The 27,287-nt window shown below is 40.6% G+C and overlaps 1 protein-coding gene across 1 annotated transcript in view; it reads left to right on the plus strand.

The window, feature by feature from the left end:
* The window catches only part of khdrbs3 (KH domain containing, RNA binding, signal transduction associated 3), a 123,947-nt gene that overhangs the window by 48,754 nt on the left and 47,906 nt on the right, over positions 1-27,287 (plus strand). Inside the window, exons 2-3 of the mRNA XM_037795567.1 lie at positions 5,902-6,020; positions 19,434-19,550. Coding sequence (XP_037651495.1) covers positions 5,902-6,020; positions 19,434-19,550 — 236 coding nt within the window. The remainder of the gene's footprint in view (positions 1-5,901; positions 6,021-19,433; positions 19,551-27,287) is intronic.

Raw genomic sequence — 27,287 nt, forward strand, 5'->3', positions numbered from 1 at the left:
TAATTAGAGTTGGAATCAGTGCATACACCGGGGACAATGTACTTCTCATTATATTTGTTAGCTGTGAACTTTTGCTCCACACATATTGTTTACCAATGTGGCACCACTAAGAGCAACCAGACTGCCTTATTAAAGAACTGCTGACCCAATGCTATTTTTCACATTTAAATTAAAGCAACACTGGCTCTTACCACTGTGATATTATTGGTAATCAGTTACGGGAAATGAAACTAAGATAATTAAAAAAGTAAACATTTCCTTTATTGCAATGTAAAGCAATTGCTTCCAATAGCGTTGTCGGTTAATAGATTGGTGTTTGCATTTGGGGGTATCCTCCAGCATGCATTGGGGTGAATTAATGAGCATTCCTATTTTCTGGATCTGTTTCATAGGAACAGTTCAACATTTTTGGGTAATATGCTTATTGGATTTCTTGCAAAGATGTAAGGCCTTTAAACAAATAAACAACATGAAAATGCTAAATGCTAGCCTTTTCGTATGTAAATCCACATAATTGTGAACCAGGACATATAAAGAGCGCTGCATACATTAAAAGAAAAAGAAACCAATACCCTGCAATAAAAACAGTTCACATTAATTTTGTTTGCATTATAGATCAGAATGAGGCATGAATACATTTACCACATGTATAACAGAGTGGCACATGATCCTACTGTAGATGTGGATCTCCCTTATGTCTTGTCCGTTAACAAGGGATACAACCGATGTGCAGATACTGTATTTATGATGTATCGCACCCCTCGACATGGAATTGGTAGACTTAATGACCCAATTGCCTCAGTCCCCAACTCCACTTTCCAGCACGCAGCTGAAGTCATGCATAATCCCACAAAATCTACCCAGCTTATGAATTTTAAATGGGGAGGCCTAAATCACAGAGCTGCTTTTAAGAGAATCCATTTCTAATAGAAAAGCAGACAGCTGGGATGGTGTCCCGTTGTTGGGTGGCGCCACACAGGCGGACGCATTTTATAGGCTGTATATATATTTTTAATGTGTGCAAAGGTTGTTTGACATATTTGATGGAAGAGAAACCCTTAAAAAAAACTCCACCAAGATGCGCCCGGAAACCAGAAAGGCAGACACTGTTAGTCCTCTTTAAGGTTTATTACAACTCTGGTATTCTGTGAGTGGTTATTGGAGTCACCAAGTTAATTGTTCTGATCTGGGATTGCCATTCAGCGACAGTGTTGGCTTAAGAAGCTAAGCAAAAATATGAAATTCAGCCTTTTAAAGCCAATATGTCTCAGCGGCTGAGACACCCAAATGGAATGACCGAATGAAATATTGAATTTTCTGACTCTCTGGTGTATGTGCTCTGGAGGAGCCCCTTGCCCTATATATTGTTGCATATGTATGTAAATCCATTTCCCCTGATGAGGGCTGTCGTTGCTGAAACATGTTGGTTATTCAAAGAGCAGCTGGATTCTTTACATTCCTCCGTTTTAATTTGAGTCATGGGAGCTGCCAATGTGCAAATACACACGGTATTTTATCCTTTTTATTTGCCCCAAAAAGGTTTGAGACATGTACTAAATTATAATTATGGTTTATTACAACATAGGTCTTATCTTCACTGTACTGGCCTTTAAGGTTGGCATGCTTAAAACAAAATGTCTTCTCAGTGTAAATATGTTTAGAGCTGTTACGAACGGCCACACTTCAAGGCCATGGGGGTGAAAAACCTGCTGGTATAGAACAGGGCGAGATGCAATGAATCGTACAAATGGGGATAACAGCACATACTTTTCTGCTGTCTCCCCTCAAAGACAGTCATGGTGTTGCACTCAGTCGTACACATAAAATGTTATTGAAGTAGGAGTGTGAAGAGTAAAAAAAGAGAACTTGAGAGAAAAGAAACCCAGGTTCGTCAAACTTATTGGAGGAGAAAACAAAGATGAAGTAAAGTTTTACCCAAATTCTCGTTTGAACTTGTTTACTTAACATAGTTGTTTGGGCCAAGTGCCATGTATTGAGAGAGCTGGATGCGGCGCGGACAATTTGTCCCAGCGGCCTCTCTCAATAGTCAACGTTGATTTATATGACATGTAACTTTCATACTTAAGTAACACCACTGCCGTAGTTATTTTAACCCAAACCACGATCTTTTCCTAAACCTAACCAATAAGTTTTGTTGCCGTAACCTCACCAAGTGTTACATGTGAAGACGGAAGTTCATTTTAAAAATACTGTATGCATGTAACATGTGGAAATAGATGCATGTTTCTGGACATTCGTATGAAATTCGAAAAATTGAGGAGCAACTTTTCATAAGATTTGCAGTCAAGTGACTGGGCGCCCTCTTTGAATCCGTTATCCAGTTATTATAAAGCACACATGTGCAGTTTTGAGGGATTGTTACCAACATTTCAGGTGTTCTCGCTTTCTGTTTTACCTCAAAATAAAGTGGTTTAGGTAATTTGCTCTATGTAACTGAAACTGTTGCGAACTGTGATATTGTTTACAATCTGTCGAATTGTCTGACCGCTCGTGTATTTCACCCTGTCACACTTTGTTTTAGCCATGTCACCGTGTTCCCAAATGATGGCCAAAAGTAGGAAAATAATACCCAAGTTGTAGTAACCCAGACTTATCATTTAACCATAGTTATATTAAAGCATTTCGGAGTCTCAGAAACCAAAAGGATTCAAGACTCGAGGAAGTAAAGGAATGTAAATCCAGCTGCTCTTCAGCAATCAGAATAACTGACATGTTTCAGCAGCAACAGCCCTCATCAGGGGAAAAGGATGTACTTACATATGCAACATATAGGCCAAGTGGCTCCCCAAGAGCACATAGAGTCAAACATGACATATCTTAAGGAAATCTTCAAATCTGAATATTTCATGTATTCCTTCCATGTGAGTAAGCTGAGACACACATTGGCTTTAAAAGTTTTATCAACCCTGAATTTCTTTTATTCTTCATTGTTGTTGAATGGAAGGTATGTGTTCACATTAAGGACAGCAGCCATCACAACCTCAGAAAGAGACTTTCTAGTGATATTTTTCAATGAGTTCCAGGATTCGGAGTCGCTGATTCAATAAAGGTATGTGTTGTGCCTCGCAAATGGCCAAATTAGAACGCGCTATTCACTATCCATTTGCAGCCGGAAGAGAGGAGTCTCATAGAGCTGGAAGGGAGAGGGGAAAAAAAGAAAACAACAGGCACATTGTGCTCGTGTCGGTGATGCATGTTTAAATCTATTTCTTTTGAACACTTGGTAACGACTCGGAGATGGAGGTGGCTCTCGGTTCACATTTTCTCCCTCATAAACTGCGGCACAAACGAGATCTTTTGAAAGAACTGCGGTTAGTGGATTCACACCAGCTGATTGTGTTTTGCCATGTTTAGAGGGTGAGCTCATTTGAAGCTGCTGTTTGGCTGCTTATTGCACCTGCTGATTGATTACCGTGCACTGTTTGGGTTTATTTGGACTTGAAATGCTAAAATTTTCTTTGCGGGCAAGTCAGTGCTGTAAGCTTTAAAAAAAAAAATGATTTGCAGTTGAAACACAATCTCAGTCACAAACTCCCAACACATCAGAGCCTGAATGTTTTGAGGACAACGCCTGGTGGAAGGAGGAAACTCTGTCCTGGCATGTTGCTAGGCGATGCATTAATATTAATGTTGTCTTTTTCTCTGAACGTGTGCACTCTCTGCCCCCCTTGGGATAAAGCGAAGCTTAAAGATATCTCCATCTCACTGATAATTCTTTTATCCTCGTTAAAACTCATATCAAAGGTTTTAATTACATTCCGCAGCATTGCTGCAGAGCTTTGTTGAGACAAATCACTATTGCCTTTATAGTTTCTAGTTTGCAGTGCTGATAGCTCAGTTCATTTGTGACCTGGCGTAATTGAAAAATGTGTATGTGGTGTGCTTGTGTTTGAACATGTGAGCGTGTTTGAGTTTATCATGTTTTCAGATTGAATCATAATTTATTTTGCCTGAATCTAATTACCATCACATCTGATTCTGAGCCGATCTTCAAACATCTCTATTAAAACGTGAACTGCCAAGCTAAAGCGTCATGACTTCTCTGTTTTAATCTTCCATTCGAAAATGAACAGGAGAAATAAATCTGTGATGGAGTTCGCCCTCTGCCTCACCCTTTCCCCTGCTGGGCTTTTAGCCTGAAGTCTTTGTCGTAGCCTCGGCCGCACCTCTCCGCTGCCCTCTCTGCAAAACCATTTTCCTGGCACTGAAACACAGATGTTATCCATCTGATTAAACGTTCAAGGTTACATCTCCAAATACATCAAAGTCTACCTCTCCCATAAGAAGAAGCGTGACAGCCAACATTTTTGGTAGCCTGGAGGTGCAAGCTCCAGTGTCCTCCCCATCATTTATTTTTTCTGTACTAGTAAATTGGTACCTCTGCTCAAATTAAATAATATTGTAGTGATCGAGACTTAGCCAATGACGCTGAAGGGATCTAGCATCCTTTGGTTACAAGGCTTAAAAGGGTTGAGCAAATCTGCAGACTACCGCCCATGATAATGAGAAGTCAACTAAGAGAAAAGTAATCAACAACAATTATGATAATTTGATGAATCATTCACTGGTTCCAGCTTATCAAATATGATTTTTTGTTTTACAGCATTGCATTTGAAGACATCACTTGGGGAAATTTGTACAGGGGCCTTTGTAATTTTTTCTTACTTTTTATAGACAAGCAGATTAAATCAGATCAAAGCAATAGTTGAATATTTTGGGAACTCGGTTTACTTTCTCTCCAAAAAGTGACAGGAGGAGATTGATGCCAATTTCATACTTCTGCATTAAGTATAACACTGCAATTCATTTTATAATTGATTAATCTACTGATTCTTTTTTTATTTATTTTTTTTATTTATTTATTTTTTTAAGTTAATTCATTTTTCATCCAGTTTTATTTTGTATTTATTTATTTGTCCAGCCAGCAGTCCAAGACCCAAAGATAGTCAATTAAAAGTTGGAACCAAAAATGTTTGGAAAATTTTCTGAAGCTATTGATAAACAATTTAATTTTCAAAATTGATGCTGATTAATTCTTCAATGAAGATTTGAAGCAGGGGAACAGCTACAGCCTAGCTCCGTCCAAAGTAGGGCTTGGCAATATGATGACATATATCATCAAAACGATATAAAAATGTCTATCATATATATTTTTCTATATAGTTTCTATCGCGATATATGGTAGGCATATAGTTATTTATTTTTTCCTCTATAATTTCACTTAAAACTGTTTTGTTCATTTTACACTCAAGTTCTTAAAATGAGAAAATACTCACTTTTCATTTGCCAAGAATTTAATTCGCACTGGAGTATACAGAAATAGGCATTACCATGTGATTATTTTATATAGACCAGAAAACATGCTATATTTTAATATATATTGTTATAGAGATATGAAATGTCCTATATCAAGATCGAAGATTGTTGCCATATCGCCCAGCCCTAGTCTAAAGTTTAACAAATGTGCCTATTAACACCTCTAAAAGTCACTAATTTACTATTTTTTTAATCTGTGCAAGAAGAAACATGTCAAAACAACAGATTGTAAAATGGAGTTATGTGCTGGTGCTATTTCTTGGTGAACAACAGCTGGGTGCAGTGACTGGATGCAGCTTTTCTGAGTCTTATACTGTGGCACACCGTTGTGCCAAACATCAATACCAAGACCTGTGCTCAAAGTCGTTATGCTAAGCTAGGCTAGCCATGAGAATGTTATTGATCTTCATATCTCTCGCCTGAAAAGAAACAGAATAAGTGTATTTCCCAAAATGTTGAACTATAATGATTTTCATTAGTTGTCACCCCAGGCATTTTTACTTGTCTTGTATATTTTCTGCTTGTCAACACCGACTCATTACTTTTCTTCTTCCTTCTTTCCAGAAATCGAAAAGGTTCAGAAAGACGAGGGGAAGGAAGAGGAGAAGTTCATCGACGTCGTCATCAACAAGAACATGAAACTGGGCCAGAAAGTTTTGATACCAGTCAAGCAGTTTCCTAAAGTAAGTGCTATAGCACCACCGCCGGAGACTTCTCCAAGAATGTCATGTTCAGATAGAGAATTTTAGATTGTGATATTTATAGATAATGAAGCCAGCTACAGTAGCTCTGGTTCTGATTTAGATTCCTTACAAGAGCCACTTGACACTTTTTTGTTGATGCTATGTTATTAGATGTAACATATCTGGAGGACGGCGTGCAGGCAGAGCGTTGGCTGACAGAACTGGGGTAGAACTATATTAGGAATGTTACTTCCTGTCTGAAGAGCTGTTTCAGCTTTTTAAATATTACATGTGTAAAGCCTCTTTCACACATAGTTCTCGATAAATTACTGGGGTAACCTTCCGGGCACCGTCTGTGATTTTCACTATTCACACATGCACTACAGGCTAAAAAAAAAGTTTTTACCGGCTGTACAGCCCCGTCTGTCTCTCTACCGGCCCTCTCCGTGTGCCTGGCATTCGAGCTGCGCATGATAGCGTGCTGTGTGCGTGTTCTGGGACTGGGCTCACTGGCCAATCACAAACTTGTGCTTACATCACAGTCTACGCCATAGCCTACTCCGTCGCTACTGTTGTACAGTAAAACTGTGGATTAATTGTTTTGAGCGCCACAACCCCCTGCAGTTGACTCGTTTCACTATCAGAATTTGTTTGGGTTGCAGTAAATACAGTACATATTAGGGATGCTAAATTTGAAAAATGTTCTTAACTGATAACCGACCTTCATTAACCGATTATTAACCGTTAACCCACAAGATTTGTGCCTCGCATGCAGCGGTGCGCCAGCTGCAGTGTACGAGCACAACAGACAACTGAGTCCCCAATTCACCCGTCCACGAGCGTTAACTTAGTAGCCACGGTGATGCGTGTAGTCTCGCGGACATGCAGCCACTTTCCCAGTAAAGGTCTCCACCGCACATTTAGTTTAGTTTAGCAGGTTGTCAGCTGTGTGTCTGCCCGGCATTACTTTAGCGGGTGTCCGACAAACAGTGTGTGTATTTGTGCTACGTTAGCGGCTCTAGCATTGCCGGAGGCTTCGTGCTCGCCGCCGCCACACACATACAGTCTGTCAGCGCGGCAAAACTTTAACGAGTGTCCGACAGGCCATGTGTGTGTGTGTGTGTGTGTGTGTTGACGGTGAGTGTGAGGTTGTTGGTGGTGTTATAGCTGTGAACGTAGGTGTAGCTTGTGTACAGTTTATTTGTCGGTGAATAAATGCTACGAAACTACAACTCCTCCGCTCTGCTTAATCGAGCTGAGAGAGACCGGAGCCAACTTCCTGTATCACGCAACTCCGGCTCCGCCTCTTAAGGATGGCTGTGAAGGTGGACCAGCTTTTCTCCTTAAAGAGACGAGCTGCTCCTCTGAGCAGCTCAGCTTTTTAGTTAATTATTAATATTTTTTTAAACCGTTTTAACCGCTAGCATTAATCGGTTAAAATGCTTAATGTTGATTAACGGTTAAACGGTTAATTATTAACATCCCTAGTACATATATTATTACATTAACACCCCCCTCCCCGTAACTGACTGTCATATCTATGTTGCATTAGGGCTACGTGTCTAAGTTGGCCAGAAATTACATTTGAATATTCGTTATAAAAAAATCCACAAAGGTTCTAACTATTGGAATTTCTATTTTTGCATATTATATCCAACACAGTGCAGCACAACTGAACTTTTGTCAGACGCCCTGTTTCTTTTCATTCCTATCGCTCGCTTTGAGCGCCGCAACGGAAGAGGAACGGCTGATTAGTGAAGTTGAAATGAGGAATCATCAATACGATACCGTCTCATTTTTTCACTACAAAAACCTAGATAAGGAGGCAGCTTGCTGGATGGAGAACGCCTGAACATTTCCTACTTGCTGTATTGTGTATATATAAAATGTGTGTTTTCTGTTTGAAAAGTACAAAGGTAGTATGATAAAAGATGGGTGATACTTGCTAAGTGGTTATGTCTCCAGTCTGATCCGGAGCTCACACCTGATAGGTACGTGGTTTGTTTATATGACGTAACGTAACGCTTGCTGTTAGGATGCAGTGTCACTCTCTCTGTGGCTGAGTTCTCTCCATCATTACGGATGTTTTTGAATTAATCCTCGTTCAGCTTGACCTAACGTTACATTTCGTTTTCAATTAATGAAATTTACGTGCGTTCAATGTGTGCGAGGCAAACAGCCGCGGTAGGACTGCTTTTTTTCACAATCCAATATTAATTTTCACATTCAAATATCTGTTTTTCGGTACTATTCGGATATATATTTGAATTTAGAATATTCATTGACAGCCCTAATGTACATACGTCATCAACCCTCACCGACCCAACAACATCATTGGAGTCTTGTGATTGGTTCGCTCGCTCCATGTGAAAGCGTCTTCCGTCAGATGTTACTGCTTTAATTGCCGGCATTTTCCCTGACATGTTACAAGGTCTTAAGTTGGGAAATTGGCGGTACACATTTTCCGGAGTATGGATCTCTGCTCCCATTCACACATGACACCATGCGGGAAATGTTCCTGAACATTTCAGGGATAGACTGCATGTGTGAAAGGGATATTATTCACATACACACACCTCTCTATTACGCTGACCTTGGTCAATGACGCTTTGATGTCTGGGTATATTAATTTGTCAATGAATATTTATGAATATATGATTCAAAGGAATTATCTCACAATGGATTTCATTTTCTTGAGTGTGCAGTGGATTGCTTATGATTTTTTTTTTAGGCACTAGTTCTTTTTCAAGTTCTCAAAGTCTTTTTTTTTCATGAAAATGAATAGCCTGTAGGGCGAGAGAACGACGGCAATGCGGCACATAAGTCACATGTATAGAGTCCTAGACAGTCAGCTTCACGATGACCTCCACATGAAGCCGTTTTGAGCGATAACACTGTTACCACATTTGAGAGCACTTCAGCCTCGCCCACCACGAGGAGCCTTCACCGGCAGCAGCGTTTATTGGTGCCTCGCGCTCGGTGCATGACAGGGATTTCCCGCTGGGAGCGCGATAGGGAGGCTGGTGTAAAAGTGAGAGGGCCGCTCTTAGACGGGAACATCACTCAAGTTTTCACCTCAGCCCTCCAGGGGGAAGGACAGCGGTAACCTGCAGTATGTGGATAGAGAGGACAGCAGGGAGGGAAACACAGCACAGGAGTCAAACACCGAACCAGTCTGGAGGTGTATTCAGGTTTAGTTTTCACCAAAACGTGCTTTTTTTGCTCACTAGAATTTTAATGTCCTACACAGTAAAATAATGCTAATATCAGTTCAACATGCAGGGTGTAAAAAAATAATCCACACCAAGCATTTAATTTAACATTTGATGGTACCTAACATAGCTGTGACGAACACATCCTCAGTCAACACTCTTTAATTTAAAATAATTGTCACTGAAAAATCAAAACTTGTGAGCACTGGGAATTTGTCTGGGTGAGAAAGCAGGAAACCATAAGAAAGGAAACAATCACTGATATTATAAAGTAGTGATCTTTGCAAATGCTGTCCCTTCAAAGATGACGTCACACAACTTAGACCAGTTTGATACCAGGCTGCTTGTTGTGCTGACTAATTCTGAATTTAGTGCTGCATCTTGCTAGCTAACGTTTTTTTAGACGCTACACTAGCTTACATAGCCATTGTTTGATCCACATTTCAGTGACTATTTATCGATGTGTAGTTTGGACCTTAAAAACTGAAATATAGTCATAAGACTGTTGAAACAACGGGTAACGTAGACTAATGGTGTTCTGTACACTTTTTTCCCTTTAGTGCACGCAAACTCTGTTGCCTAGAGCCAGACAAGCATGTTTGATTGTTCAATCTCCAGGGGATTATCCATTAGACAGTCTACACTTTGGTTGATGTCTTTTGGACCAATAGTTTTTGAGAAAAATGGGGAAACGTAACGCCTCTGCCTGTTTACGGAAGATCATTAACCTTAACAGTGTTCCACACAGAGCGCATAACATGATTTCAACGGCGATTAATGAAAATTTCGAAGGTTAAAATATTAATTTGATGTAAATAAACGTAAACTTTATTGACCTTTTTATTAATTAACATGGCTGTAGCATCATCATCGCACGCAGGATTACGTGCAAACAGCGTCTGCGTCGACAGGCTTGCTGCTGCAGTCTGAATGGTGCAAGCAGTCATTGATGTTAAAAATGCCCATTTCAAAGCATTTATTCAATAAAAGGTATTATATTTAATAACTTGTGATGACATAATAATCATTTCATACAGACTACAGTACCACGATAAGCATAAATTAAGTCAAAATGTAAATTTTCACCGCTCTAATCATCTCACCTCTCAAGCTGCAGTCGGGACTGGAGCTTCCCCTCCAGGCGCTGTGGGCGCACCTCGTAAACTTGTTGAAACCTGAAAGGAACAAATGGCGTGGAGGTCTCTTGCTTAATCGGGAATGAAAGATGGGGAACTGAAGATGACACACATATAATTTTTATTCACGACCTGGACGTATTTATTCAACGAACGGAACATTGTTAGTGCACTGAATATAGTTACTGTACGTTATATATAAACCGTAAACATTTAAAAAGTTTGATACCAAATTTAGCCTATTAATACTTTTAATATGGATGAAATGTCTTTGTACCTGCTAATCACTGGATACTAAGCTTAGCGAGTGCTTCTGCATTAACTCTGAGAAAGAGAGCCATTATATCAGCAGGTATTGACATGCACTCTGATGAAGAGCTGACATTCATTTAATGCTGAATCCTGAGGGCTGTGGATGTATGTAGGTAGTGTCATCTGGAGGCTGATCTAAGTCTCCCAGGTTCACAGCTAAACAGATTTGCTTTGACAGCTTTGATAAGTAGAGCCACTAATACGCTGTTTAGAGCTCCAACAAGCCACCGAAGGAAGACAAATTCAATTTGTTCTATCTGACAGGTAGCAATGGCAAGAGTGATCGGTTTGACTTGAATGGGTTTTTCTCCTGAGCCGCGAGCATCACCTTTTGGCTTCTGGCATTGAAGTGGCACAGACATTTTCCAAATAGCCATTTAGCGGCACGTGCGGAGAGGTTAAATCCATCCTCCGCAAACATAGCGTTTTATCAAAATGAAGCGGGCAAGGACGCCACGCAGCAAAGTTCCAGGCCGCTGATCCTCTGTGATAAAACGGAGCTGTTCCTCGGCGATGATTTTTAACACCCAACGCTGATGAATTTTTCCAAAGATATCGGCAAGAGTGATGATATTAGGAGTGCTGTGTGGTGTAGTTCTGTTGCGTAATGGGCATTTCAGTAGTGGAAGCTCTGCAGCAAACAGTCTTCTAGATGCTCTTTTTAGAAAATCCTTGGCAACAGAAATAGAGAGCCCTAAGATTTTAAATCATGATTTAACCAGTATGACACATAATGTCACACCTACTCAGGAACTAAAAATACCCCACCTTTTGAACAAGGATGCACTATCAGCAGCGCTCATCTGTACATTTGCCGGATCTGTGGGCTCCCCCTCTCTCAGAGAGCATCTTTTGGCAGAAAGCACCGCAGGCCATTAGCGAGGCGTAAGGAGTCCCACTGGTTTATTTCCAGTTCAGACTGTGGCTTTTCTCTGCGTTGGGAGCGGTGATTTATCCTTCTGCTGTCGTTCCCGTCCTGCTGTCCTCAGCACAATCACTGTGCGCTGGCTCTCTGTGAGCACACCTTTCGCCAGGCTCGCAGTATTACATTCAGCAAATGATGAAAAGATCTCAGATGTGCCACCATCCCCCCTCCTACACCCGCTTCATGTTAAGTGTGATTAATCATACATCCTTTCTCTCCTTGTGTCCGCTGTCGTTCTAATCATCCAGATGACTTTTTTTGTGTTTTAGCTGAATACGGTGCATTTCTCCTTTTTCTGTATTTTATTTGTTTTTATTTTTTGTGCAGCTAACACCACAACCTGTCATTAAACGCATCCGCTTTTATTGTGGTGATTATAGACAGCAGCAGCAGCAGCAGCAGCACAATCCTCTCACACAGTTTAATGACATGAACCAGTACAGGAGGAGCCCATAATCCCTCGTGATAACTAAAGCATTAGCAAAACCCCGTAGCATCAATCACAGTAGGAGTCGGGCGGATTTTGATTTCTGATAAACACCAGGGATTACAGTTATGTGTTCAGTAAGACTCGTATATATATTTGGAGGATTGTCCATATGAGCCTCTGCAAACGCATCGACTGGGCGGTGATGCGTTCAAATGTCCAGATTAAGACTTCTCTCTGACATTTACTGGTATTACTCAAACAAATATGCAGCGAATCTGCCTGATCTCATTTTAAATAGTCAGGAACTTTAAATGGAACAAATACCATTACATCATGTCACTCTATTGTCTATAATACTGGCTGAAGTGGCTCAAGGCAGTGTGTGCTCGTATGAGAACACACACAAAGTTGTACCCACGACTGGACAAATAAATTATCCAGGTAGTAATTATGTTTCCCTTCAAAACACAAGTAGTGAGTAATATATAATTGTATATCATAGAAATTCTAGGAGACAGACCTCAAGCAATACAGTTGTATTGTATTAAGGCCCTTACCATGGTAGCTAGTTGAAATTGTGCTTTAGTTGTGCCTTTTACCATATACTCTCAAACTAAATCACAATAAATCTAATTGACACAAATTGCACAATCGGGGCTTGTGGGGGCCCTTTGGGGATTTGAGGCCCTGGGGCAGTTGCCCACTTTGCTCAGTCGGTAATCCAGACCATCAAGTTTCTAGCAGTAGTAATGTCCAACCCAATCTCACGGGAAGGCGTATGAATAGCGCAGTATCACAAGGACATCCCGTTTGTCATGAGGATGCATTTGCATGTCATTTGTACGTCAAGCAACAAAACTATGGTAACATCCGCAGACTTAGTTAGATTTAGGAAAAACGTCATGGTTGGGCTTACAATAAGTATGTAAACTAAGTAATATATATGCAGAAACAACTTAATATAAGTACGTAAAACACGTTACTTAAAAACATGCAACAAACATCACTAACGTAACTTACAAAACAAAACACTGGTTTTGAACACCGGTCTCCTGGTTGAAAGTCCTGTGTGTGTTGGACCTGTTGGAGAGACAACAGGAAATGAGGGAAAGAGAGATTTAACCATAGAAACTGTCAAAGTTAACGCGATAATAATACATTAATGCAACTTTTTAGGTTGTAGCGGGCTCAGTTTTAAAGCTAGAGTGACAATCCTGGCATCATATAAAACTAGAAAAACCTAAAAAAAACATCGGTACCATCCATGTCATACTAGCTTGTCAGGAAGGAGGTTACATAACGCTCCAAACTTACGCTAAATTTTTGGCCATTTTCAAAGGGGTCCCTTGACCTCTGACCTCAAGATATGTGAATGAAAATGGGTTCTATGGGTACCCACGAGTCTCCCCTTTACAGACATGCCCACTTTATGATAATCACATGCAGTTTGGGGCAAGTCATAGTCAAGTAAGTCCACTGACACACTGACAGCTTTTGTTGCCTGTTGGGCTGCAGATTGCAATGTTATGATTTGAGCATATTTTTATATGTTTTTATGCTAAACACAGTACCTGTGAGGTTTTCTGGACAATATTTGTCATTGTTTTGTGTTGTTAATTGATTTACAATAATGAATATGTACATATATTTGCATAAAGCAAGCATGTTTTTTTAGGGCTTTTTGTTGTCTTTATTTGACAGAGATAGTGGTAGTAATGAAAGGGGGAGAGAGAGAGGGGACGACATGCAGCAAAGGGCCACGGGTCGGATTTGAACCCTGGGAGAAATAAAACTGATGTGGCAGGGGAGATCAAGAAGTCATGGGTTTATATAGTCGACTTCCACCAAATTAGAATTAAAAAAGACAATTTAAGAACATGAATTAATAGAAAAGTTTGCCAATGAACGTCACATCTTTACATTTCGTTTGCCTTTAATTAATTTTTGTTTGGAATGACAGGATGATTAAATTAGAACCACAGGACATTTGTTGTATTAACGCACATTGTTTACAACATCTGACATTCAATCATACACATTTTGAAATTAATTAAATCTTTAATTAACATTAAGTTTTCAAATTATGTCGGAGTTTCTTCAGGTGACCTGGTAAGTACAGAGTAACGATGCAACGTACTGTTTCACAGTCTAATCTTTCCATTACTGCTCCTTTATGCCTGATGTGTGCACAGTTGATATGGCTCCTGTATACACTATGATACTGAAAGCAACACAGCCACGCTTTGTTCTTGATAAGAAAACCAGCTTTTCTCCTTGTTCAAGCATATTTATCCATCAGTGTTAGAACACTGTTGGTAGACCGAGCGAGGACTGAGATATCCATTCAAACATCCCGGACGCCGTGTGCGAAACACAACCTGTCAGAAGGATGGAGCGGGTGCACAAAAGCTGTAGTAACGCGCCGGCGAGATGTCGGCTGTGTGATCTGGCCCTGCAAATCATTGTTCAAGAGACGCCACAGCTCAGTGATCAAGGCTCTATCCAGGTGGAAATGATGGATGCGCAGGACATCGGTTAAACTCAGCACATTTAAAACATTTCCTGACAACCTCTGTACGCCCCGGCGCTAACGCTTGTCTCCTTTGATGATCCTTTTGTAAATTTGAATACATCAGACGCAGGACTTGTTTGCTTAGATAACTTTAAATTGAATTTTTCCTGACCCAACAATTCGTGCCCTACTCAATACACATGCAGTTAATTAGTGTGCACATTTCTGTGGCGGTATTGCAATGTTTCAGGTGGTGTACACCAAGTTCTCATCAAAGTCCACACACTCTAACATGAAGGCGGACATGTCTTACATATTCATCACTCCAAGGTTATAACATTGCAGGAGGCCACTTTGACTGCAGGGTTGGAATTAGCACAGTGGGGCATGGTATTTACGATGAGACGGGCTGAATAGGGCGCTGTATGATCACACCCAGCCACAGGACTTGGGGTAATTATAAAAAGTTGAAGGAACATACAGTAGCTGAGAGCAGCTGGAGTTCAGCCTGGCCAGGATAAAAAACCCAACAGTCACTTACTGCATTAGAGCGAATCACTGCAGCTCGCCTCTCAAATCCCTCACCCAGGAATTGGCAGGAGCCTCCTAATAAGCACTTGCTTTCTGAACAAAAGGCAGGAGAGATATAGGTGAGGTGCAGAACCAAACTGGCTGTTTTTTTTGTTTTTTTTACCTCCTGCTAGCTAATTGATGACCTAGATAGTTGAGGGAGACAGCTGTATAACTCACTGGTAAAGGAAAACATGGCGAGGGGGGAGAAAAGCATCGCTCTCCTTTTGTCTCCCTGACCATCTCCGGCTGCTGGTGGAATTGTGTTTAGCCCGTGTACGGCTTGTATGACTTTGATGGGTGTCTGCGCACAACGTACCCCGTCACAGTAATGCATAACATTTGGGTTTTTATGGCTAAAAAAGCGGTGACCTTGTGAAGTAATCTAAGCCGGGGAGCCTTTGATAGACGGAGACGCGCCGGAGGCGGTCAAGTTCAATGTTAGCTCAAACATGCACATTATGATAATGTTGCACATTGGAAATTCATATTCAAACATTCAGGAACATGCACTTCAACAGATTCAGGAAATGTTTGAGCAGATATCAGTAAAGTAGAGTTCTGATTTCAAGAAAAAAATACATTATATTTTATCATAAATTGTCACATTTACAAGGACATTAGTGCATGGTGTTTCCTTTTTCACGTTGACTTATTTCTGATTTGTTTGAGCCAAATATGTAACAACTTGACCAGTTTAGGACTCTGCTTACTGGACTGCACTTTGAGGCTAATTAGTTGCTTGAACTGCTGGTTAGATGCTATTGATTGTTGTATCTGTTCTCAGTTTAAAGGGGCACTCCAATTTTACATTTACAAGTCAGTTTACTAGTCATGGGGAGTTGTACACTGCCTGTAAATAACAGCAGTATAAAGTATTATGTATCTCTGGAGAGAGATTTATCAAGTCTGAGAAAAATCTGACATCACATAGGTGACTGTTGCATTGTGGGAAATATGGATGCAAAACCGAACTGTAAAAACAAACCGTTCACTGACGTACAAACCGAACTGTGGGCTTGTTGAACCGTTGCACCACTGTTAAAACAGGCCTGCCTAATTATGTGATGAGGTGCCAAAGAAATAGAAGAAGCAGTTTTCTGAACATAGGCTTACCTGATCATTAAGTAGCCTTCCTTATTACCTCCGTCAAGGCCGAAGGCCAAGGAAGGAGGTTATGTTTTCACTGACGTTGGTTTGTTGGTTTGTCCGTTTGGAGGATTACTCCAAAAGTCTGTGATGGATTTAAAGACATTTTTTGGAGGGGTGGGGTGTGGCACAATGAACAATCCATTAGATTTTGGATTTAATTTATTTTAGCACGTTCATGACGCGTCACCCTGCCTCTTTCCTTCTGCCTGCAGAGAGCGGGACAGGGGACATCTGTAGATTCGGCATTTTTTCATACTAAACTCTGTGAAATTACAGTTGAGTTTGACCAAAGCACACTTGGTGATTGTTGGAAAGAGTAACGACGACGGTTTAGGTGAAATTTAATTTGTTTTTGTCCAGTTTGATGAAGTGTTTTATGCTGCTCTGCTACATACAGCTGATCTCAACATAAACATAAATACACGTGGATGATGGCGCAAGCTGCACGGAGAGGGGGGGCAATCGTACTCGGGCAGCTTGGTGGAGGTCTGCGCTCGCCGAGTGCCATTCTAGTTTCATGTATAAAATCAGTGTTATGGTTTCATATAATATAGAAATCTAATTCATTACCATCAATCAATGTATCTATTTTGAAGTTCAAACACATAGAAATGGTTGTTTTTACCATTTTTTGTCTGTGACCCTTTAGTACTATGGAATGGGACTTAAATTGTTTTTGAATATGAGTGAATTAAAAGAATACTTTGACCTTAAAACAATCATTTCTATATAAATCACTCACCGCATGTTACCTTGAATTCTTTAAGAAAACTTCTTGCATGTCTCCAAAGTGAACAGAGAATCCGAAAACGGAATAAATCCTTGATGAATTGATATAAATGGGGGGCTGCGTTTAACAACAGCAAAACTCACGCACAACTTGTGCAGTATAATCCAAGTCTCATTTATCCAGTCGTATGCTCGCTACTTCCCAAACACATGCATCTTCGACAAAAACTTTACTGTTTAAAACACTTCGGACTTGTCTGAACTCACACAGACTCGCAGCGTGCAAGCGTGGGACTGTGGTGTTTTAAATAGTTAGGTTTTGGTGAAAATGCTCTTGTTTTGATATAGACTTTTTGTTTTGATATAATTTTGCTGTTGTTAAACGAGGCCCACATTTACTTCAATTCATCAAGACTTTTCTCTGTTTTTGGATGCTCACCGTGGAGGCATGTGAGAAGTTTTCTTCAACAATTCAAGGTAACATGCGGTGAGTAATTGATATAAAAATGGTCATTTTAAGGGTGAAGTATTCCTTAAAGGTTGGTTGGGGCACCCTGATGACCGACGGGTTAAGGCATAGTCCGTGAACTGTAACGTCTGATTGCACGTTGTTCCACATTTCACTCTCTTTGCTTCCCATCATGTCTCTACGGTCAAAAAAAAGTCTGCCCAAAAAATATATATTTTGGTTGCAGATTGCTAGGTAATTTGATGAATTAGACTTAAATCATGCCCTACACTATTAATTATTATACTGTACAAGGACATCATTTCCACTTGGGGTGGGCGTTGGAGATTTTTGTCTCCTCCCCATCCCCCACCCCTAATTCAGTTTGATTTAATCAGTAAAGAAAAAAGTGTCCAGCTGCCAAATTTCAGAGAAGAGAAGAGTTGATCACCTTTAGTTGTTGCCATGGACTCCTGGTAATTAAGTTTTAGAAACAGCAACGTTTTTTTTGGCCTGCATACCACCTCTCAGACAACAAACAGGTTCAGACTTCCCTACCTTATTAGTGGAGGTTGTTGGGGCTGACTGCAGGCATTCATGCTTTTATTTCCAGTTTATAGTCTCCTAAAAATCCACTAGAATTAAAGCAATAAATATGTTTATTCATATGGCTTATTTTCATTGCATATTTTATTCTTATTCTAATTCTTTGTTCTAAACATATTTTCTTCATTGTCTATTTTATTTGACTGTTACACGTCGGAGCCCGAAGGACTTCACTGTCTCATTACTGTCTACACTGCACTGAAATATGTGACAATAAAAACCTAAAGGGCACTACCCTTTGTTAGAAAGATGAAAAATAGCATTATTAACCTTAATCCTACTGACCGGGGTCCCCGCAGACCCCAGAGGTATACTTTCTGTCATATCTCACGTGTATCATCATTACATTTTTTTCATGACTTTGACAATCAATTGGTTCCTAATGACTTCATATCATTGTTATCTGTTTCTGTTTTAATTACTACTTTTTAGAAAATACCAATGTATTTGTGTCCTGGGGGACCCCAGTCAGAAGCACCCAATTCCACCTACGCAGTTTTAATAGATGGAACATTTTTTTGAGTTCATGTTTGCCGAGAGTCCTAATTTAAAGTATCACAGGGGGGTAGGGGTCATTTTGAAGGAGACAGATGCAGCAGACACAGTTTTCCTCATGTGCTTTGTCTATTTTCGTTTTACACAATATGCAAATTAACTGTTACTTTCCTAAGATAATAATAATCTTTTTTTTTCTTCAGGTGGAGTTTGTTACATAAATAATAGTTTAATAGTTTTGAGTAGAAAAGAGTAAACATTTTATTGTGATGGTTGTTTCTTACAGTATTCTTGCAGTCCTTGTATGTTAAAATGGTTGGATGAAGGTTGATCATATAAACGATAAATAACATGATACATAAGCGCCATGTCTCGATTTATTACACTAAAGGTGATTATAGGATTAGTGCAACAATAATACATGAATTTGCATAATGTTTAAATTTCTCTGTTATTACAGAAATTACAGTAACCAATTTCATTAAATTTTGTAATTTGCAAGATTAATATAAATATATCTAAATGCAGGAAATAACAACATTTTTTCTGATTGAAGAACCTCTGACTTCATCGTGTCCTCCCCACTTCTCAAACAAAACTTTCCACGGTGCATACTTGTGAATTGAATGCTAATTGTATGCTAAGATTTTCGGACAATCGCCGAGCATCTTCATGCAATATAAAACCATGAAAGGTGACAAGGTGAACCACGGATAAGACATCTCAGAGATGCTTCCATACTGATCCTATCGAGACACGACAGGAAAAAAAAACTGCTTATAAGTTTTCATTAGCTTCAGCCGCTGCTCGAGCACAAGACATGTCTTTGCTCTTTATCTCAAACACACAGATTCTGACTGATCCGCGCTCTCGCTCTCTGTTGCAGTTTAACTTTGTCGGCAAACTCCTCGGGCCACGCGGGAACTCGTTAAAGAGACTACAGGAGGACACTCTCACAAAGATGTCAATTCTCGGAAAAGGATCCATGAGAGACAAAGAAAAGGTAACACTCCAGTCTGTTATTTCATTCTTTCCTGCTCTCCTTGCTCCTTTCACTCTTTTTTTCCCTTCAAATCATTTAATCTTGGTCTGCAGCGGTAAGTCTTTCAGGTGGTTTGAAGTGAAGGTTGCACCTCTAAAGTTAAGAAAGAGACATTTTAATGCAAGGGGTCCAATGAAAATCCAGCTAAAAGTTAAATTGTTCTGACAAATCAATGCATTGACATGAGGTGACGTTGTTCTCTTGTTCCAGTTTTCCTCAATGTTCCTCAAAGTTAAAAATAGGGCTGTCAATCGATTAAAATAGTTAATCGCAATTAATCACAAATTAATTGCACACTTTTTATCTATTCAAAATGTACCTTAAAGGGAGTTTTGTCAAGTATTTACTACCCTTATCAACATGGGAGTGGGCAAATATGCCAGCTATATGCAAAAATATGTATATATCTATTAGGGGTGTAACGATTCATCTACTACATCGATGTATCAATTTATATTCCTACGATCCAACTACATCGATAGGTACTCGGCAAGTTGTCCTTCACGGGAGACGTATATATCGATATAAAATCGATTTGAAACGCAAAAATCGATTGTATCAATACTAAGGATTTGCACCTTGTATTTAAGGAAGACAAACGTTATATGAAAGTGTTTTTTTGCACTTTTATTAGTAAAGAAATGTTAAACGTTACTCCGATTCACTCTCCAGACATGCGCCAGCTTGCCGGCTCCTCCCTCTGCAGCACGAGCACGTATCCATGGCGTGCATGCAGACGGACGGAGCACTGGACTCCTCGCTCTCTCACCCGGTAACAGCGTGAAGGGAGACGGGCACCAGTTCTGCATGAGCTGCTGGCGCTGCGGTGCCGAGGAGCCAGCCGACGGAGTTTCATTTTGGGGGCATTACGTGAGCAGGCGCTATCAATCACTTGACGATGTCACTATCGTCTTGCTCTAGATGGGTTAAATATCATCCTTGAATCGTATCGGAACCATGGACATCGTATCGTATCATTGTTAAACGTATCGTTACACCCCTAATATCTATTATTGGAATTAACAACATAAAACAATTACAAATATTGTCCAGAAACCCTCACAGGTACTGCATTTAGCATAAATAATCTGCTCAAATCATAACATGGCAAACTGCAGCCCAACAGGCAACAACAGCTGTCAGTGTGTCAGTGTGCTGACTTGACTATGACTTGCCCCAAACTGCATGTGATTATCATAAAGTGGGCATGTCTGTAAAGGGGAGACTCGTGGGTACCCATAGAACCCATTTTCAGGTCAAGGGACCCCTTTGAAAATGGCCATGCCAGTTTGTCCTCACCAAAATGTAGCATAAGTTTAGAGCGTTATTTAGCCTCCTTCTCAGCAGGCTAGTATGACACGTTTGGTATCAGTGGATTCTTTGGGTGTTTTAGTTTCATATGATACCAGTATCTTCACTCTAGCTTTAAAATGAGCCCGCTACAATCTAAAAATCTTAAACTGCAGTAATGCGTTAAAGAGTTTGGTGGTGCTTAAACAAATTTGTGTTAACGTGTTATTATCGCATTAACTTTGACAGCCCTTGCTTTAAAGTTTAGACAACAGAGAAGCCTCATCAGATATGAGCTTCTTCATTTATCAATCATGAAAACAGTTGAAATTGAATTGGATTAATCTCCCCCTTATTTTCTCCAAAAAAAAAGTAAATTGTTTGGTCGATAAATATATTGAAAAATTACAATAAAATGTCTTGTTTTGTCCAATCAGCAGTCTAAAACCCAAAGATATTCACTTTACTGTCATAGAAAATTAATGTATCAAAAATAAATTACATTTTAGAGGCGAAAACTTATTAAACGATCATCAAAATCGTTTGACAAATTAAATAATCAAATAATTTTCAGCTCTAACATTTATGTTTTCAACATAATAGAAAAATAACATCAACATAATTTGATTTTTAAATGTAATTTTCAAAAACAACCTCATTGTTGAAATTTGTGCTAAGCTGCCAGTTTGTCTTGTAGTTGATATGATTTAGATAATTAGAAATGTAACTGTTTCAAAACATTTCATCCTAAACTTACTTACTCTTCAAAATATTATCACATGGATCAAATAATTACAATTCTTTAGTTTCTTTTCTCTTCACTTTAATCTTAGCTCAATGTTTGTTTGTCTCATTCTAAATCAGATGTGAGCAGATCACCCCAGGAACCCCGACTACATTTGATTGACAGCTCATGGGTCACATACAGTTTTGAAAAACAGCTTCAACTTGAAAACACATTTCAAAAGTTTATGGAAATGTGAATGATCTTGGGGATCACCAAACGCGCCTCACATATTTCAAAGCCTGTTCTCTCATAGTAAACAAAATACAGAGTCACATCAAGTGCAGGCTGCACACAGGACAACACTATATCTACATTTATGGTTTTGTTTTCATATGAGCTCCATTGCAAGATAATGAACATGCATCATCAATGATTTGAACATAAATGGAAACTTTGTGGTAAAAAAAGGATGGATTTTATGAAAAGACTGAAACTTGAAATTTCCAACACAATCCAGTTTAACAACTTCTATCATCCATGATCATGTCGGTACCAGTGGGCAACTCCGGGGTATGAAAAGTGAAGCCAATGCAGAAGTGCCTTAAATTGCATTCTTTCTAACAGCCAGCAGGGGGCGACTCCTGTGGTTGCAAAAAGAAGTACGGGTGTTCAATACAGCATGATGTTAATTTAATAAATTATGGTCCTGTTTAGAGTCAAATAGACCATAAACCAGGGTACGCTTTAGGACGAGGCTACCTTGTGACTGACAGGTCGCTACAAGGGATGTTAATAATTAACCGTTAACCGACATTAAGCATTTTAACCGATAAACGCTATCGGTTAAACGGTTAAAATAAATATTATTAGTTAATTAAAAAGCTGAGAAAAACACACAGGAGCGGCTCATCTCTTTAAAGAGAAAAGCTGGTCCACCTTAACAGTCCACCTTAAGAGGCGGAGCCGGAGTTGCAAGACACAGAAAGTTGGCTCCGGTCTATAGCTTGCTTGAGCGGAGCGAGTTGTAGCCTCGTAGCATTTATCCACCGACAAATAAACTGTACACACACTGTCTGCTACACCTACTTTCACAGCTGTAACACCGCCGATAAACCCACATTCACCGCTGCCGCCGCCACACACGGTCTGTCAGACACTCGTAAAAGTTACGCCGCAATGACCACCGAGCTACCAGCAGAGCTGCAGCTGCTAACGTAGCACAAAAAACACTCACTGTTTGTGGGACCATCGTTATCGTTAATCCGGGCAGATAGAGTATCGTTACGCCGAACGCAGAAAAATCTGCTAAACTAAACAAAATATGCGGTGGAGACTTTTACTGGGAACGTGGCTGCATGTCCGCGACACTACACGCAACACCGTGGGTACTAGGTTAACTATCCTGCGAGGCACTAATTTTGTCGGTTAACGGTTAATAATCGGTTAACAAGGGTCGGTTATCGGTTAAGAATTTTTTTCAAAATTAGCATTCCTAGTCGCTGCCACGGAATTGTAACGTTTTGGTCGCCCAAAAATGTCTTATTCAGCATTCGGTTGTACTTATCTCCGCTCTCTTGTGTCCCATCTGGTTGCAAAAACCAACATGGCGTCTGACAAAATGGTGAACTCAAGGCTTCAGAGTGGCAGTCCACATAACAATAGGTGACGTCACGGTGACTACTTCCACTTCTTATAGACAGTCTATGGTCAGTACATAAAGAGAGGATATAAATGTCTCTTTAGCAGCAGAATTGATTGCAGACTGGACTGGTTAACAGGGAATAAATCACCTTCACTTGGCTAGTGTGCATCTTTCCCTCTGTTTGTCAGCGGTGATTTGTTGGTGGCGATGATTCTCGCCATCATACAGCACATTCCCTTTTGATTACTGTGATCAATAGTCTCTGATGGCCGACTCCTCTGGAGTACCTGAAGAAAAGATCTGTCATGGAGATGTGCTGACCTCGGCAGCCCTTAATTGTCTGCGCAAACCCACCGCGGGATTTATGACTGACAGCTTTCTGTCGGGGACGCTCCGTTGCGGCGCCGCTTCCTCTTTTTTAGGGGGAGGAAGAGGGATACACCTTCGCTACAAAACCACTACTTTATCTTCAGCCGGTTGCTGACTCTCTGTTTTCAGCTGCGCAGCATGTGTCATCAGAGTTTTCAGCACTTGAAATTCCTCGTGTAGGTCACGGAGCTGGTCCACTGCAGAGCAAAAAAAAAGACTTTTTCAAGTCAAGTTGAAACAAAGCTGCCTCGCCATTATGGAGGCACCATGTGAGGCGCTGCCTTAAAGGACATGTTTCTATTTATGTCGATAAAATACATACTGTACTGCCCTCCTGGGGTGCATCTGACTGACAGGGAAGGAAATAATGTTCGGTTTTCACCCAGCAGAAGACATTAGATGGACTTATAATTGTATTGCTACATTCTCTTTAAAGCTTTTACGTATGGCGGCAAAGAGCAGGGATAATTGCTCAGATACTTGATGTTGCAGGACCTTGATCTTGTGTTGACAAGAACGGGAGGGCAGAGAGGTTGAAAGGCACCAAGCTGTCGGAGTCAGAGCCTCCCCGCCTGGTTACGACACCGCGGTCGTCCTGCCGCTGTCAGAGCAGGATGATGTAAAGGCATCCGTGTTTCCGCGCCCCCTTCTCGTTAGCGCCGTGATTAACTCATCCATTTCCCTCCCCGGGACTTGTTCTCCCGCTTTCATTTTCCCGATAGACAAAACAATCGCTTTGTTTCACTTTTGCTAAGTCCTGCATCGGGCTTAATTGCGAGCTGGAATGCCTTCATTGTCTGAAAGGACTGCTCTGTATGTGTAAGTAGTGTACTGTCCATTATAATATGAAGATCAAGGAATGATATAATTGAAATCACATTAAGGAGCCTATAAATTATGGGAGATAAAGTTCAGGGTGGCAGTGCTTGGCAACAAATTACACATTTTAATGTACTTACCGGTTTGCAGGCTCACTAAGTCAATCTATTGTGACCCGATGCTGCTGATTGTACAGTAGCTGTTCAATCTATTGTTTTTTTTTGCCGCATTGTTTTATTCTTTTGTCATTGCCAGTCTTTTAATTCCTTCCATTGCTCCATCCCTTCACCTTTTGCAAACTCAAGCATTCTGGTGGGGGAGCCCTCTTTTTCTTTTCTCTCTGGATTTTATTTTTGTCTTCCCTGAAGGTGGTGTTAGTGTTGGGTAGATTTGCCAAAGTCTTGTACTGTAGGTTATGTACGATTTTATGACTTCTTGTTTGCTATCTTGTATGTTCTTCTTCCTGACATCAAACATCCTGTGATACACAGTCAGCAATGTCAGGTTCTGAAAAGTGAAGCCAATGTGGAAATTAGGGATGCTCATTTTGAAAAATGTTCTTAACCGATAACCGACAAGATTAAAGCCTCACATGCAGCGGTGTTCCAGCTGCAGGTGTTATGATCTTGTTCACCAAAAGCGTGGACTCAATTGCAGGCACAAACACAAGTCTTTTGAAGGTGTAACAAATATATAATTTATTACAATAATATAAAAGGAACTGTGAACAGGGCTGGAGTTCCTGGAGGTAAGGATCCAGGTCGAGGAGAAGCAGCGTGTAGGAGTGAGCAGGCAGGTTGGTATCAGGAAGCAGCCACAGCTGAACAGACCTGAACAGAGGACAAAACAGGGTGAATCCAAAAATCCAAAAACACGAGCATGAGCAAGTCAAAAACCAAGATACAAGGGATCCTGAATACGTCATGTACCACTGTGAGTGACGGAACGATCTGGCGATGACTGGCAGGAAAACCGGGGTAGATATACTGCAGGTGTGTGTGATGATTGGTAAATTGCTGTCAGCTGCTCCAGCAGTGCCTGCCCAGGAGAAGGAGGAGGAGGAAGAAGGCCACGCCTCCCAACACACTGACAGACTAGACAAAACAGGGAAAAACACACAGGAAACAAAAGGGCAGGGAAACAGAGGAAACACAAGGAAAACTAGGCTGCCAAAGATATATCATGACAGCAGGAGCACAACAGATACTCGTTGACGGGAGTCCCCAGTTCACCCGTCCAGGAGCGTTAACTTTGCAGCCATGATGCCGCATGTAGTGTCGCGGACATGCAGCCACTTTCCCAGAAAAAGTCTACTTTAGTTTAGCGAGTGTCCACCAAACAGTGTGTGTATTTGTGCTACGTTAGCAGCTCTAGCATTGTCGGAGGATTCGTGCTCGCCGCCGCACACGTAGTCTGCGTAACTTTAGCGAGTTTCCAACAGGCCGTGTGTTGACGGTGAGTGTGAGGTTGTTGGTGGCGTTCTAGCTGTGAACGTAGGTTTAGCAGTGTGTGTACAGTTTTTTTTGTCGGTGAATAAATGCTACAAAACTACAACTCCTACGCTCCGCTTAAGCGAGCTGGAGCTGTTCTTTTAATACATCCATGGAGAGACCGGAGCCACCTTCCTGTATCCTGCAACTCCGGCTCCGCCTCTTAAGTTGGGCTGTTAAGGTGGACCAGCTTTTTCTCCTTAAAGAGACGAGCCGCTCCTCTGAGCCGCTCAGCTTTTGAATTAATTATTAACATTTCTTTTAACCGTTTTAACCGATAGCGTTAATCGGTTGAGCGGTCGATGAGAAAATGAACCTACTTCTTACTTCATTCATTACCTCAGTAAACATTGTAAACATGAGTTTATGGTCTCAATCGCTAGTTTCAAGTCTTCTTCAATACAGCATGATGTTCATTTAGTAAATTATGGTCCCATTTAGAGTTAAATAGACCATAAAGCAGGGTATGCTTTAGGGCGTGGCTACCTTGTGACTGACAGGTCGCTACCCCAGATTGTCCGGTCTGGGAGTTGTCGAGAGATGGCGACGGCCAAAATGCCGAACTCGAGGCTTCAAAACAGCAGTCCACAAACCAATGGGTGACGTCACTGTAACTATGTCCTCTTGTTATACACAGTCTACGGTGATATACAGCAAGTGATGCTTGTGTGGTTAATTTGGATAACTGTGTGTAAGTAGATGTGTAGGCATCAATGGCTCGATCCTTTTGGCTTCAACTTGCTGTTGAATGAAGAGCAGTGATTGGTCAGTATATCCGAGGGATGTATAGGCGGAAGCGCTGAGCTGAGGAGAGTGGAGATATAAACTGCTCCCAGTCCACTAAGTGCTTTAAAAAAACAAATAAAAAAATCTTTAAATCTTTAAATAAATTCTATACAGAGTATATACACAGAATAATAGAATTTGCCCCATTTTCCAGCATCTGTCCTTAATTTTATTTGAATGCGAATGCTCCGAGCTAGACATTAAGCTAAGCTCCGTCTGCAGGAGCGCCTGCGTCCAGAGCATTGTGGCCTTCAGTTTCCAGGGTGAACGGCTTTTCATAAGTAGATTTACAGAGGGAAAAAAAGTAAACGGGACGAAGATGCTGCCAGTAGATATGAGAAACAGACAGCTGTAATCTCCTGCCGTGGGCTGCTGAGCTGCTATAGGACTGCTGGATCACCGATGCTTCTTATCAGTGCTGAATGGGGGAGGGGTCGCCAAGTATCAAAACTGATATTATATCTACAATATCATGCAAATGATATGGTCACACATACAGATCGGTTTCAGACCAAATGTGAGTATAACATTGACACTATATGGACACTGTATAGACAGAAAGATGAAGTAAAAGA

Source organism: Sebastes umbrosus, chromosome 15 (assembly GCF_015220745.1).
Source record: "Sebastes umbrosus isolate fSebUmb1 chromosome 15, fSebUmb1.pri, whole genome shotgun sequence".
In the NCBI taxonomy this organism is placed as follows: Eukaryota; Metazoa; Chordata; class Actinopteri; order Perciformes; family Sebastidae; genus Sebastes; species Sebastes umbrosus.